The sequence below is a fragment of the Echeneis naucrates genome, chromosome 3, assembly GCF_900963305.1.
Source record: "Echeneis naucrates chromosome 3, fEcheNa1.1, whole genome shotgun sequence".
NCBI classification, from domain to species: Eukaryota; Metazoa; Chordata; class Actinopteri; order Carangiformes; family Echeneidae; genus Echeneis; species Echeneis naucrates.
Genome location: NC_042513.1, coordinates 17,904,680 through 17,921,280, shown reverse-complemented (window position 1 = coordinate 17,921,280; position 16,601 = coordinate 17,904,680). Strand labels below are relative to the sequence as shown.

The following is a 16,601-nucleotide window of genomic DNA, read 5'->3' as shown; positions in this document are numbered from 1 at the left end:
TATGTCTTATTAATGGCTGTACAAAATCAATTAAACAATACACACAGCATTTCGGTACAGGTTTTACGAGTAATGGTAGCTATTTGTCTCCCTCCTAGGCTTATTGCCCATAGAAATATGTTGTGGATTCACTGAACCATCCTGCTGAAAATGCTTATACCAACACACTGCTGCATTACTACACTCTATTGTTGAAATTCTTCAAAAGAAAAAAAAATGAAATTACATTAGACATTATTTGCAGGAGAAAAAAATTCTATGAATGCCAACACAGCCCAGTGATTTAAATGATGTGAAAGAGAAAATAGTGGCTCAATAGTGGAAGTAGACTTGAAATGACGAATGATGTATTGTTGAGTCATATTTCGTGCTTGTGTTTTCTCTTCAAAGAGCAGAGGAACCCAAACTGAGCATCAGATCACCATTCACTTCTTACTCAATGTGCACAAACTGGAGATTGAAGAGAGAGTGATGCTCCCCCTGGCTTAAATGGTCAGTTTCAGATACCTACAAGGGGGTAAGTGTTATTTGCACAGCATGCATTGAAAGGACTGTCATTTTGCAACATTTCTGTTTCTGCATCACACATTGGGAATCCATGCAGCCAGTACTCACTCAGCCACAAATTGATTGCCTTGCTGAAACTGTAAAGACCACTAGGGATTTGATTAAGCACATTTTCTGCTAACAAGAATATTTTAACATCAAGCTCTCAATTCTCCAATTCACCTTACATTGCAGTTGGCTCATGTGCCCATATGCATACATAAACAAACACAAACACACATGCATTTAAATCAATGCATGCACTCGCACATACTTATAAACAAGGCAATGTTTGTTTCCACTAACGAACTGTACTTATTTAATGCCACGAGGCCTTCAGGGAACTAACACTTCAAATTAAAAATTTAACAGAATGTAAGCCAAAAAAAAAAAAAAAAAAAAAAATCTCACTTCACTAAATAAAGATTTAGAAATTTCTTCAGTGGTAACTCATAAGGATCTATGTTATTTAATGATTTCATTGAGAATCCTTTTTTTTTTTTTTTTGAAGATGATGAATTACTTATATGAGGCATAAACTAGTTAAAATATTTGTGGACTGGATCATCAGCCTGAACAACTCTTACACAATTCAAAAAGCACCTTTTTATCACTCCACAAAGACCCACATTTCCAGTGTGAAAAATGTATTTTCTTTGTGTCACAAGGTTGAACTCAAAACGATATTATTAACAAACAAATCAAAACACAATATTGCTTTCACATCTAATCTGTAAACCTGCTTGGGTACTGATGCCTTTGCATACTTGAATCAGTCTATCTGAGACCAATGCACTGCATCTTAAGGAAAAACATGCAAAGGCACACAACACAAGTAAGTACAGTAATATGCAGATAGGAACACAGACAACAGAAGGTTTTGCTTCGTTATTTTTAGAGTACAAAGCAAAGTGCAGCATCACTTTTGTGTGTCCCCTGGAAACACTGGCGTCACCTGTGCTACCAGCAGCATGTTGCTACGTTTGCATGTGCAGTCCGTTGATTGTTGCAACACATTCCTCTATTTAGTTGTGTGGTAAGTATCTGAAGTGTTGTTGTGTATTTGTTTTCGTTAAATTGCAGTGAGTTGGGCCTTAGGGGCCACCGTACATTTCGGCTGGTCTACAAACCAATGAAATAATAAATTTCTTGTTGTCCATATGGCTTAAAATGCTTTAAATCTTTGATTATGTAGAATAAGGTGAACATAGAATGGACCAATATCCAGCAACATAAACTCAGTATGTCTCGGTAGGAAGTCCCAGATATGAGCTATGGTTGAATAATAATAATACTAATTAAAGTAGATGGAAGCAAATTCACAAAACTGTTTTTGTTCAGCTGCTTGCAGACAAGCTGGACTTTTCCCGTGACACAGCAGAAAAAAAAACCTGGTAATGTCTTGTCATCATTGTAAGCAGGATGGATGCTTCATCATTAAATTGCCATAAGCTACCACTGAATCTGCAAAACCAACATCCCCATATGTATGTTTTTCATTTTGCAAGAAATACACTTAAATACAGAATTAAAACTGCATCAAAATATATAATTTTTTCATCAGTTTTCATCAGGATTTTTCGTTTAGAATTTTGTCAGCCTTGCAAGTTGGATATAGTGAATTTATGTGTGTTTACTCTGCACTACAGTCCTGCTTACAAGGACTGCCGTCTTTCTGAATTGCAGCTGAAAAAGCAGCTGTTTTACTGCTGGAAAATGATGAACAGCCTCTTATCCAGTGATGGCGGGTAGAAAATGAAGTGCAGAACTCCTGCCTGCCCAGATTCCAACTCTGTGGTCAATTACATGTCACATATGAGTCAATATTTAATTTACTAAGTACAAATTGTACTCTCCAGAGCACTGTCTGAGCATTTATTTATCAGTACATCTTTCGGTAATCTTGAGTCAGCATTGGTGTGCTGGCATCGCTACATGAATGGCACCCAGTGTATTTCTGGCTTCATCCTCCATGTGTTTCCTGCATATAATGATTTTGTACTCGTGAGAAGCTGCAGGGGCCTCAGATCTCCATGGAAAGTAACAAAATTGTCTTGAACTGTACTCTTCTTTCTTTTCTTTTTTTTAATTGTTATTATTTTAACTCAACAAAGTACTCGTTTGCCCACTCTCATGGTGGAACTGATTATGGGAATAAGATTACATGAATTGTCAAAGCAATTCCTCCCTGCTGATTCTATTGAACCCTTTGACCTGTCCAAACCTAACCCTTGGGGACAATGAGATTAAATATCATTCACTATACCGTGTAGTCTAAAGGTAGATGACAAATATGTTTTTGGCCATTTACCTCATTTTTCCTCCCACCAAGTTTATATGTTGTAACTTCAAACTGTAAACTTCTATTTTATTTTTTTTTTTACAAATTTTCCAGTTTTTTATTGAAATTCAAGCTGTTCAAGTCCAATGCACAGCTTGAAAGGGTACAAAGGTAAGTGGTGAAAAAAGAGAGGGAACAAGAAATGGGTTAACAACTTAAAGCAGTTCTGCAGCAATTGGGGTTTAACAAGCCTCGAAAGTTGGTGCTACCAATTCCTACAGGTGCCCCAATTTTTCTTGATCACTTACAACCCCCTATCTACATAAAAGTAGCGTTGAAACACACTGTGGTACCAGACCGTTGTGAGCATGGCTTGAACAGTAGTGTACTGCAAAAAGTAGTGTGTAACTATAAAAATGGCGAGGAAAAGGCAATTAACGACAGAAGCGAAACAGACCATCATAACACTGTGATTTCTACAGAGTGAAAGGCACTCTGCACCAAAACGGCTACCACAGCATTCTGCAGCGCCACACAGTACCCTCTGGGATGGGCCTAGTTGGTCAGGGGTTCATCCTACAGCAAGATAATGAACCAATAATAATAATAATAATAATAATAATTATTATTTTTCGTTTCTAAATCCAAGCTATGCCTGAACTACTTTATGAAAAAAGAACAAGATGGTAAGCTTGAAAACATAGAGTGGCCAGCACAGTCTCTAGACTTAAACTCCATCGAGCTGGTTTGGGATGAACTGGACAGAAGAGTGAAAGCAAAGCAACCTAAAAGTGCTACACGTTTATGGAAACTTCTGCAACAGAGTTGGGAAGAACTTTCTGAAGAATATTTGATTTCCATTGTAGAAAGAATGCCACGAGTGTGTTCAGCTGTTATAACTGCCAAAGGTGGCTACTTTGATGAAACAAAAGTTTAGAATACATTTTCGTTTCTAAATTGATTCTATTATTTCTTTTTTAACTTCAATTGTTTATTTGTTCTATGCATTAATTTCAGAGTACACTGAGACATTAAACTGCATCATTTTCAATAAAATTCTGGAAAAGTTGGGGTGTTCTAAAACATTTGACCAGTCGTGTATAGGTGGGCACACACACACAGGAGTCGCACAGCAGCAGGAAACTTCTCGCCTCCCTTGGTGCACTTGTTGATGGCAGCGAGTGGTGCTCTCGCTGTGTGTCCTGCATCACACACCTCACTCCTTCACACAGATTTACCAGCATTTCAATTGTAGGTGTGTCACGATTTAAGCAAACACACACACACACAAAAGGAAAAAAAGCAACAAAAAAAACAAAAAAAACAACTACCTACTATGATAAAACGATCTTGTCTATGTACAGCCTACGAGAGCAGCAAATAGGGTTCTTAGCACATATATACACCCAGACACACCTTTAGAATATCAGATGGACAATCTTCATGTTACCTTCTCATATTACTGCCTGCCAATCACTCACTAGGTTCACTTCTTGTCGAAAAAAGCATGGACAATAGCATTACCATGCCAGCATTGTTGGTACATGCATGATTTGCTTGATTTGTTAGGCTGAACTGCTCTAGCACTTGGCTGAAAATCATTGCTTTGTTGCTTTATCCTGAAAGGATTTATTGCACATAACCCCTCTTGATGTAGTATTCAGTGTGTTGTGCCCCTTAGCTTTTCACTGTGTGCTTGTTTTGAGCCTGTTGAGAGTGTTTTCTGCTAATTGCTCCAGTTTACACAGATTTTATTTCACTGCTTGATTCATATAAAGCTGTTTTTTTTCCCCTTCATATACTAAAGTACAATCACAAGCAACAATATTGCTGGAGAATTCCAATGAGAAACAAGCAGGCAAAGAAAAAAAAAAATCTCTCTCCCTTTCCATGTTGTGTGCCCTTCTTAAAACCCTTGGTACTTTCAATGTAACCTATCATGAACCATCATTTCTCAAATTTTCACAAAATTAAGGGAAGGGAAATCCATTTTGTGATTTCTTCATCAGACACGTCTGTAAAATGTTCCACAAACACTTCATGTCATCACATCGCTTCTGTTTACTGAGGTCTGTCAGTATGGCCAGCTGTAAAGATGTCTTTACTAGATAAACCTGCTCTCTTTTAATGTTTAGTTTTACTCAACTAAATTACCTTATAAGTAGCTCATGTCAGTGTTCAGCTGTAAAGACAGGGGACAGAAAATGATTTTACAGGTGATGACTGTTCTCTTTCTAATAGATATTATAGAGTAGAAGACAGAATACAGAATAAAGTTACACACTCACATTTAAAGGCAATGCTTTTAGAGTCAGGTTTCCCATTACGCTCCAAATGAAGATGGAATGTACTTAATAACTACACTATATTTGATTTATCATTTGGATTCATCATTTGGACTTTGTATTTATTATTTACTGTTACATTTTAAAATTATTGTAGTAGTGTCCTATTACCCCTGCCTCCCTTGTGTATTTAATATTGGCCTTATCACTTGCACCTCCCCTCAGTCTGCTCTAACTAACTATCAAGTTTGCTGCTTACTGCCTGATGTTGGAGAAGTCGATGGTGTTCACATCAATGAAAATAATCATTTATATGAGCCGAGACGAAAATATTGTAGCAATGTTAATCTTATCTTAATTTTCTCAAAATGTCAAGATAAAAGGAAGACTGAAGACAACTCAGGCAATAATCTTACTCCAGACCCTGCCCATCATGCACAACCAAAACTCTAATTTTATTCCAACTTTGGAAATTTGCCAGTGACACTGAAATCACTTGAAAAGTTGTCTGGTCTAAGTTTGACTGAAGGTAGAAAATTTCCACGTGGTGCTTTATCTCCCTGCGTTTTGTTCCCCATCAATACTCGTTTACTCGTGTTGTTCCATATTTAGACTGGTAATTAAGTTTTGAGATTTACATGTAATTATCCTGAGCACTTTTTACAACATTAAATTAAATGAAACGAAAACCAAGTCATCAATACATTTATTTGGAAAGGCAACTGTGGCAACCAGCGTAATCTTTATCCAGATTGAGGGTCATTTTTGTTGTTAGTCTGTCAGGACCTTTAAAAAAATGACAGGGCTCCTCTGCCACACTTTGAAAATCATGGTGTGGCAGATCAATAGTGTCACATCCAGTCCACACAGTTTAACATGCCTATTTTATCTGAAGCTTAATGAAACTAATGAAATTTAAGAACTCTGTCTAGAAACTGGTTGGTTACAGGGAGGGAGAGGCCACTAATGAAAATGTGGGTAATTCCATGGCTACCAGTGGCAACAAGTGCCGGCTCAGTTTGCTGACTAGTCAAAACACATGAATGGTTTAAAAATAAATAAATAAATAAAAAATTCTGCTGCTCTAACTTTGTTTTGGTCGCTACTGCCACAGGGATCCTGAAACATTTACATATCTCAGACACCATGCAGGCTCACGTTAGCCCACTGAGCTGTGTCTGGTTTGGCTCTACTTTAAAGGGATTCCAGGTGAAACAGGTGTTGCAGCTTTTCCCCTTCAGTAACATCATGATTGATGGCTTCTGTATCACGTTTATCAGGTCTATGCCTTCAGATCTTAACAGAGCCTGTAAGGAGTTTTGCTGTTTGCTGTTTATTCACCAGCTTTGAAGAAGGTTTGCAAGTTCTACATCGAAATCATTCCTTTATTCACCAATGTAGTCTCCAGAGGTTAAAAACAAACCCACTGTCTCTTGTCTCTGTGTCTAATATGTACTTTTACTGAAGTTAGCATGCTAGCCAGTAGGGGTATGAATCTTTTACTATCTCACGATTTCATTTGATTCCGATTTTTGAGGCTATGATTTGATTCAAAACAATTTGATTCATAATGATTTCTACTTCAAGCTATAGGTGTGCAAAGGATCCTATAAAGGATCTATAAGGCCCTATAAAATCCACAATCACAAAAAAACTGAATTGATTATAAACACGGAATAACAAGGAACTGTCAGAGGGGGTCACTAATAATGCACGCCCCCCACCAGTGAAGTGGTCCTCTGAGTGCTAAGTGCTAAGTCACTCACTGAGCTCAACACAAAGAGGTTGACTCTCATGTACTTCAATGTGGTGAATGTGGTTCTCTGTGGTGAAGTCAGGATGTCCCGCATACAAAATGGAGGCAGACAGCCTGTGGATTTGATTTCTATATTTATTTTAATCGATTTTGGGACATTTTAAATGTAACTCTCAATTGTAGTAAATGAGAATTGCGTTTCTTCTATGAATCGATTTTTTGGCATACCCCTACTAACCAGTGACTCACAATAGCTTTGTCTCGCAATGGAAAATAAATAAAGATAACACCCCTTTAAATAGATCCCTGCAAAAAAATGTAGTCTGTGAGTGATGTGCTTTGGCTGTTTTGCATCTCTCCCTCATCATTTTTGTTAGCAGTCTACACAGATTGGGTTTTGTCCTGTCGTTTTTACTTCATGCTGTCATTGTCTTCCATATCACGTAAAGTTTATCTTACACTGATTATGTGTCCTTTTCAGTGTATTTCTTTTTCAAGGTCTGCCCGATGTGTCCTTGAAATTGCCACCAGGGAGCAACTACTTTCAAGTTTCTTGAAATAAGATTATAATGTAAAATATACATATAATGTTTCAGAAAACAAAAGGTAAACAGTGTCATTTTATGTTGGAAGTGATGCTAAGTCACGCATGGGACAGAAAGTGAATCTTTTGAAATGTCTCTTCACAAGTGTACCCTCAGGAGGGGACTACCAGGCAAATGGTTGGGGCACCCAGGGGAGAAAAGGGGCCCACTCATTTGCCTAATTTTGCAATGTCTTTCATACTCCCCTGAAAAACTTAGATAAAAACAAAGTAATAGTGAACTGGTGTTCCCCTAAGTGGTGCTCCTGATTATATATGTTGCAGCTAACAGAAAAGGTTTTTGATGGGCTTCGTTAACTGAGGCCCCTCTAGAGTCTAGGATCATCGATGGTTTTGTCGACGTCTCACCTTGTAGCAGAGAGGTCGCTGTTGTCACTGTCTCCGGAACACCGTCCTTGCTGTAAATGGACTGGAGGAACTCTGGGATGCAGTCATTTTCATCCACAATGACCACTCGTATCTGAGAGTAGAAGAAGACAGAGGAGATATTGAGAGATGGAGACAGACATGTACAACATTCCCTCTGAGGAATTGCTGGTGCAAATCGCAATAGAAAAAAAAACAAAAAACAAAAATACATTGAGAGTATTTTACTATTACTATTCACAGAACACATAAAAAAAAATTCTAAAGAAATGAAAAAAGTAGTAGTCTGGTCATGTTTCAGTGGCACTCTCTATATCTACATGGACTGAAACTGGCCAGGCAATAGCAAGTGGAAATACAGGAGATTAAATGTCACACCATCCTGGGGTTATGAAAATTGTTTAAATCTGGGATTACGACTTCAGGCACCATCCAGAATTGGTTTTCTTTGGTCCAGAGTCATTTTCATCTACTAGTAACCCAAATTAACCCTATCGCCAACCAAAAGGAAGCTTCATCTTAGCCTCCTCTCAAATGCCCGCCCTGACCCTGATCCCTTCGGTTTATTTACCCCTCCTCAGTAAAGGAGCTGCTGCAGAGTCTGCAATGAAGTCCCTTCAGTGGGTCAGCAGAGAATGCAACGTTGGACAGTTTTTTTCCCCTCAGAAGCCCTGAGCTAACAAATGAGAGTGGATCAGTGTGGAAAGATGAATTTGCATGGTGTATGCATGTAGGTGCATACGTGCGACACTGCAATGCTGTTCAGTTCATTAGGGACATGAAGGCAAACACAGCATCTTCTACCAGATGTTGACTGCCTGATTGGTGCATTCTGGATGAATAAACACAGACATGGTACAGCTGCCAGGCAAGCCCATCTGACCCAAGCCCCACATCTTCAATTAAAAAAAACAGTACTATATACACATTCTCACACACACACACACACACACACACACACACACACACAGTCAGCGGTGTCTAAATACCACTGGTATTAAGTCCTGGTAGGTAAAATGAAATTCTGTAATATCAGTAAATCCCTCAGCAAAGATCAGCAGCAAAGCAACCAACAACAAAATAAAACCTGACCATTTCAACTCCCTGAGGTGATTTGTACGTGTTTGCCAGTGACTGTCCATCGTTGTTTGCTCGTGTGTGTGTGTGTCTGTGTGTGAATGAGCCTATGTGCCAGAATGACAGGAAATGGCATGGGCTGCATAAGATATATGAACTTAAATTGTGGTTGTGTGTTATGTGTGCTGTGTGTGTATGTACAAGGTTGGGGAAAAGTGAGACTGAATGAGAAGAGGGGAAGCCAGCCATAATAAAGCAAGATGAGCTTAAACACACGCACACTGACATGTTTGCGCAACACACACACACACACACACACACACTTGGGGCAGCTGCAGGCAGGTCTCAGGCTGGTTAGGTAACTAATGGTGCCGATGAGCTATCACTCCTGGAGGGAAAACTTGGAAACTACCTGCAAATTAAAGTCATGCTCAGTGGCTCCAGTCCAAACAAATACAGCACCTCTGCTCACTGTTTTGACAGAGACAGATTCCAGAAAAGCTGAATAAAATTGAAAGGAAAAAAAAAAAAAAAAAAAAAAAGACAGCTATACAAATTGAAAGCAGAGGAATATTTCCCCGACAACAAAAAGGGGGGAAAAAAAACATCAATTATTGGATTAATATGGGCTGATTAGATAGTAAGAAAGTTATTTGGATAGAAAGGTATTGCCTTCCGTTGTCAGTTGCCATTACATCATATCACGGAAGCACCTCCAATTTCTGAAATTAAATAATACATACAGAACATTTTGTTTGCTTTTAGTTTATTTTCAAAACCATGGGTCTAAGCATATATAATGCATATTTACAAGCCAAAGCTGGCATTCCAGCCCTTTACCATGAAGAATTGAGTATTTTGTTGTTTTGTCTTTGGTATGATCTATTATGACACACACAAACACACACACACACACAAATATATATACTCTTGATATAATAAAAACATTTTGTGTGGCAGTTTTGCCAGTATGTAACTTGCATTATATTTACATTACATTATACATTATGCATTTCATGTCTTGCTGAAGTTTAGATTCTTCCCAGTGTGAAGCAAATGGTAGTGTGCTAAACTTTCACTTCACCCCTGGTGAACCCTGAAATATAAATGAATTGAAGCTAGCGTGAGAAAAGGTAGGGTAAGAGCTGACCTGAGCAGTGCCACACAGCAGGGAATAAGCCAGGTGCTGATGAAAACCCAGAAGAGGTCACCTGGCTACATAGTTTCTTCTTTGAAAATATCGAAAATTTTAATTTTATTTTTGCAGTAGCAGTTTTTCCTGCAGTCTTTTGAACAAGCAAAAGTCATACCTTATCAATCCCCATTTTATCAATCCAAAGTACCAAAGAGGATTAGGTGTCATACTTAATACAGTAGCACTGCAGTTTTCAAGACATTTGAGCCTTCTCTTCCTCAAGCAGGTCGGCATGAAAAATTATACTTCACACACATTTTTAACTGGAGGGTTATATTTACATTCAGATGTACTACCACATGGAGCAGAGGTACTGCACCAGCAATTACTAGCCACTAATTGGGCAAGCAGAGATGAGGACATGGCAAGGACAGAGAGGTCTTAGCTAACAAGTTAGTCTATTGAATATAAAAACAGCAAAATAGCAAAGTTATAATGAGAGAGAAGTTTGATGTTTGAAGTTTGTAGTTCATTAAATAGCTATTCCATTTGCTGTGGTAAAACATAAATGCAGGTTAGGTTTAGGTTTTTTTTTTTTGTCTATCTGCCTTTATCAGCAGCAACCATTTAGTCACGTGAATGCCCTAGTGGAGGCTTATACTGATACTGAGGCCTCCAGCAGAGTGATGGACAGCACATCCGTCTATTTCATCTGCATTTTCTTAAAGTTAAAACTTATTCTCCACAGGCCAAAGTGCTTGGTTTGTACAACTCCAAATTAGGAAATCCCATTGTGCCTAGAGTGAAACAAAGATCAATCCAACTCAAATGATGACTCATTGCAATTTGATTCAATAATGTATATTATTCATACGAAGTGCATACATCCATCACTAATAATAGTATACCCCATTGAGTGACAATAGCATGTTGCCTGATTAATTTTTTGTGATTGATGATTTTAATTTTTTCAAGTAAGAAAGAGAAAATTTGTGATCTAATTTTGAATTCTGGCTATTATCTCGTCTTTCTGCAACTAATAATTTTTCCCAATATTAAGCACGTGAGCCTAAAGCATATGATATGCTGTCACATAACATGCTGAAATATTAGCTCAGAGTTGGATGAACTACTGACAAGCTGCTATGTTTATTATTTTTAGTAAAACAGCAGACATATAAATAGCATGAATATTTTAACAGCTGAAATGTACGGCCTAGTTCAGATCATGTCTTCTCACCACCGTACACTAGATCAACAAACCAGTTAGTTTTTGTTGCAATCATTCAATCTCCTCAGCTGTCCCTATGTGATGTAATGACTGATACTGTAATTCTGTTCAGGAAGCAGCAAAAAGCAAGAATTGGTGCATTAAGGCATGGAACGTCTGTAAATGGCTTACTCCATCAACAATATTAGCCTACACAAAGCCATTTTCCCCACTGTTGATACGGAGCACTAAGCACTCAGTGCTGGCCACTAAATCCCCTCACTGATTAAGATCACTTAGTGCATTTTCAGATAAAACTCTTCCAGACAGAATTGAGCATATTTCAGACATCTTTTAACTAAAGCTACACAGCTAAAGTATTCTTGAAGACCACCTCAGTATTTGGTTGTTATAGCTGAATGGATAACTGGATAACTGATAACCTACAACTAAGTCCAGTTTCCTTAGATCCCCCTTTCTCACAAAGCAGTGACCTGGGTGACTGAGAGCTTCAGTTATCCATAATGTAAAATATCTTCTGAGTCTACTGGTCAGTGCCCCTTGGCTCCTGTGTAACAAGTTCACTTTCTGCAGCAGAGAGTCAGTTTGTTTACAGCGTGGTTAAAAAAAAGAACTGCTTTGGTCAACAGCAAATTTCCTCCTTCAATGCTACTTTGCAAGGTTTGAGTTTTCATGCATCTTTCATTTGCCAAATGAAGACTGCACATATTACGTGCAGTTGTGGCAGCTTTGAGTGACAGATAGATGCTGCCTTGTTTGGTTAGCCCCAGGCTGTCTGCCATAGCATCACTTCAGCTAACTCATGGCTCCTTTAATTGAAATACGTTTTTCTCTTTGACTTGTTGTGCGGTTCATTGACTGCTCGTTGAAATGAATGCAATTCTAGTCATATTTTATGTGAGCATTAATTAGTGGGTATCAAGGTCGCGCTAATCATACTTAGTTTGTTAGCTTATCTTGTTAACTAGCTATCGGCTGCCTAGCTGTGCAAATGATGCTAACGGGAGCTTATGCTGACTAACCTGGCAATGCACCGACTTGTCATCTCCAGAGGCGCACCATGCCTTTGTCCATTTTTGGACCATTAGCCTGGTGTTACACATCCAAGATGGCGACAGCAAAGCAGCAAACTTCTCAGAAAGCTATAGGGGGCAGTTCAGAGGCACATGTCCTTTCACTTTCTCCTCTGTCACAGAGAGAGAGCTGCTATGGAGGGCCAGGGCTGACATCCAGTTGGTGTCAGCTTTGCTGGTGAGAGGAGATGTGGAGGTTTAACCCCTTTACGCAGATTGTCGCAAATTCAAATCGCTTCCAATCAGCATGCAGCCAGCCCCGACAGCCCCAATACTGGTTTGTGCATTTTCAATACATACCTTGGAACCAGTGGTCAGTAGTCTACTTTTTTGTAGTGGACTGACTCATTCATGACTATCACGACTGTTCCCCTCCTGTCTGGGGTCTGTGGGGGAGTCCGGTCTGTTGAGGGATCCAGTCTCTTGAGGGGTCTGGTCTAGTCTCTAGGCTTTGGGGGACAGGTGTGTGTTTCCTAATATTGATGAATAGACAGTAAACTGTTCTCAAACTTACGCTTAGCTAAGAATTCAACCCATTTTCTCTTTCCCTAAATTGTTCAGACGATTCTGTTGCCAGGATCTAGTCAGCGCTGCTGGGTGACCATCCAAGACAAGAGGCATAGTCTTAGTCAGCAGCCCCCGGTTCACAACCATCAGGTTCTCCCCACTCAGTGACATACCCGTTGAAAAGCCGACTCCAGTTAGGGACACCAGCAGCTATTAGTGATCATTTGTGAACGATTTGTTCATTTTGGAAAAAAAAAAACAAAACAAAACTTTATGACTTGGGAGTAAGAAGTCATCTCAATGAGTGATTTATTCTTTTTTCCCTGGTCTGCGCATGCGCGCCACAGGCTCAGATTCATTCACGAACGGGTCTTTCTGCAGCATTTTGTGTAGGAGTGGCTGATTTGTTCACAGCTCATAAAATAGAGTCTTCGGGTCCTGGGTCTCTTTGTTAGGGCCTTTCGTTCATTATTCACGTGGTTACAGCAGTAACATGACCAATGCTGTTATTACTGGTGAGGGATAACTGACATTAGCACAAAACTGAAAATTCACATACTACGGGTCTTCAGTGACCAGGTAGGCTAAAGTGAACAGCCATCACAGAATGAGAATTTTTTAATGACAGGCGGAGTGCTCTCCTACCGGCAAATGAATCAATCAGTAATTTCAACTTCAATAGGCTATGGCCCAAAAGGGTGCTAAATAGTTTAACAAAAGCAAACTTGTGTATTATATGCAAGTGAAGCAAACCATGTTGCTCTTCAGTGTTTGAAAGCTGTGCTTTTTCAGTCATTATTCAAATGACAGCTACAGCACCACACTGGTTCCAATGAACGAAATGAACGGATGACTTGAAAAAAGATTCATTAATTTTATTGAATGAGATTAAAAGACCATTAAAAGTCAGTAAAAAGATCAGAACTTCCCATCACTACCGAGGACAGGAGTTGGGGCAAACATGGGCAGGAACCAAGCCCAAGGCAGTTTGTACTTTTCATTTATTCTTTCCATCCCTCTTTCTCTTCTCACCATATAAAATAACAAAACTCCTCTCATTCCTTCAGTCCCCTCTTTTACCCTCTGACTCCATATAGGCTCTTGGTGTTATGCAGCACACAGAGGCCCAGAGCAGAGCAGTTGAGGACAGATCGGTTCAGCAGGACATGTTTTAGCCTGAGGCCTGAGTAATGATGGAAACCAGACCAGATGCTTCGATGCCTGCAGCGGTCAGCCGCTGTTTTCTCTCACAACACAAGGAAGTCATTGGAAATCCCAGAGCAGCCATTCCAAACAGACAACACTACTTGGGTTTGACTGAAGACAATGTCATGCTTTTGAACTAAAATGGAAACACAGTTGTCCTTTAGGTTGAGAAATTTTAGCCTCACTTGAAAGTGATTGCGGAGAAGGCACCAGTTAACTCATTTACTCTTCTTCTGCCGCTTAACCATTTCCAGGTCGCGGGTGTTGCTATAGCCAATCCCAGCTCACATTGGGTGAGGGCGGGGTACGCCCTGGACATGCTGCCAGTCCATCGCAGGGCCAACATACAGATATACATACAGATATACATACAGCACAACCACTCACACTCACATTCAGACCTAAAGAAAATTTAGAGTCACTAATTAACTTAAACATTCATGTCATTGGATGGTGGGTACACAGAGGAAACCCTCGCATGCATGGGGAGAACCTGCAAAATCCACACAAAAAGGCCCCAGGCCTGGGAATCAAACCTGTGACCTTCTCATAATGCAACAGCATTAGCTGGTATGACTCTGTGCTGTCTGCACCAGATGATAGTCAGACAAAAAAACAAAACAAAAACAATCAGTCAGGAAGCCCTAAAACCAGATGATCATTTTAACTGCAACACTCACAGCAGTAAGTCGATAAAATGATATATAGTTGCCTAAATGCTGTTCAGCTCAAGGATGTCTCAAAGTAGCCTGAAATTTTCTGACCGTGTGGATATAATTGAAACACTCACTGCAACTCAGCAGCTTTCTTTCAGGTCATTGTCCCTGCTCCAGGTGTATAATGCTGCTCGAAAAATAAGAAATAACAGTTTGAAATGCACCAGATCATGGTCAGATGTGGAAGAAAATAAATGAATCCATTGTCAGAAGACATGCTGGAGCTGAAGACCAGTCGGATATCATTTGTTGTATGGTGTAAGACGCAGAAACAACTTTGTGACATCAAAAGTTTTTGATTTTCAAAGATTATCCAGTTTTTACATTTGACTGGAAATGGGTATGCACATCATGCACACACAAACCTCTGCTGCGCTGCTCATGCTGTCAAGGCCCTCGCTGGCCCGCACCAGCAGCAAGTAGCGATGCTGGTCGCTCTCATAGTCAATAGGTCGGGTCAGGCTGATCTCCCCAGTCTCCGCAGAGATGGAAAAGAGGCTGCTGGGGTTGATGAGGAGGCTGTAGCTGATTGGTTTCTTCTGGAAGGACACAGCTGGTGTGATCAGGAAGCTGGAAAGACACACATGAAATGTTCACCATTCATGGATAGATAGATCGATCAACATGTTCAAGTAAATGCTATATAATGTTACAGTTTCAGAGAGAAGCCTCTTTTCCACTATTATAGGCTTCCTTTCACCTGAGAAGAAGAAGCTGTTGGGAACAGAAGATATAATGGGCATAATTTTTCACATTTGATTTTGCATGTCATGAAAAAAGACACAAAGGTTTGAGGTTAACTCCACAACCAAAATGTGTTAATCTGATGGACTTCCCCCAAACCCTGTCCAATTACTTGTCCTTTTTACTTCACTACATTTCTATTGATTCTCTCGTTACCCACTTTTGCGCTAACATTACTCGTTCATTGTTTTTAATCTTGTTTTCTTTTGGTAACAGGCCCACCTGTGTGTGTTCCAGGTAAGAAATTGGCCACGATGCATATTCCTCATCCCACCTGGATTATTTCTCCATAATGATCGGCTCATTCTACATTATACATCGTTGTCGTATTATTACCTGAACACACATTAGCCTGTACCCAGAGTTTGGATGTCTTCCTTGGACATCACTGACAACAACACGGTCACTCTTTATCACTCACAGCTGAATACAGGTCTGTCTTTCTGTACACACACACACACACACAAAACCAAAAACTTAAAACTTAAATACCCCCTCCCGTGTCTCTGTTACCTGACAGCAGCTGCAGCCCTCTCCTCTCCGTCTCTTCCTTTCTGATGGAGCTACCAAACTCAGCTGTTTCTGTCAACGATAACGTTTTATGTCGGGCTTTAATACAAGCTAGGCTAACGAACGTTAGCATTGGAGCTGGCGTGTCAACCGATTCCGTTCCCCTTTACGCTGATTTACTGCTGAATCGTGCCTAGGTGCTATGTTACCGTGTGTACTTAAAGAAGAAACGTGGTGATACACACCAGGTAATAAATACGGCCACGATGTATGATGTAGAATGAGCCGATCGTTATGGAGAAATAATCCAGGTAGGGTGCGGATTATACATCGTGGCCACGTCTGTACGTGTTCCAGTTAAGAATAAAGCCACACGACGTGTCTGTGGCCGTATTATTACCTGGAACACGCATTAGCTTGTTGCCAGAGTTTGGATGTCTTCTGTGGACATCACTTACAACTCACAGCTGAATACAGGTCTGTCTTTCTGCACACGCGCGCGCGCGCACACACACACACACACACACACACACACACAAAACATTGCGTAACGCCCCGGTCCTT

The 16,601-nt window shown here is 39.9% G+C and overlaps 1 protein-coding gene across 1 annotated transcript in view; it reads right to left on the bottom strand.

Moving 5' to 3' along the window:
- Window positions 1–16,601, bottom strand: part of LOC115041216 (neural-cadherin) — a 277,317-nt gene that overhangs the window by 184,568 nt on the left and 76,148 nt on the right. Inside the window, exons 4-5 of the mRNA XM_029498542.1 lie at window positions 15,149–15,353; window positions 7,821–7,932 (exon numbers count right to left, since the gene is read on the bottom strand). Coding sequence (XP_029354402.1) covers window positions 7,821–7,932; window positions 15,149–15,353 — 317 coding nt within the window. The remainder of the gene's footprint in view (window positions 1–7,820; window positions 7,933–15,148; window positions 15,354–16,601) is intronic.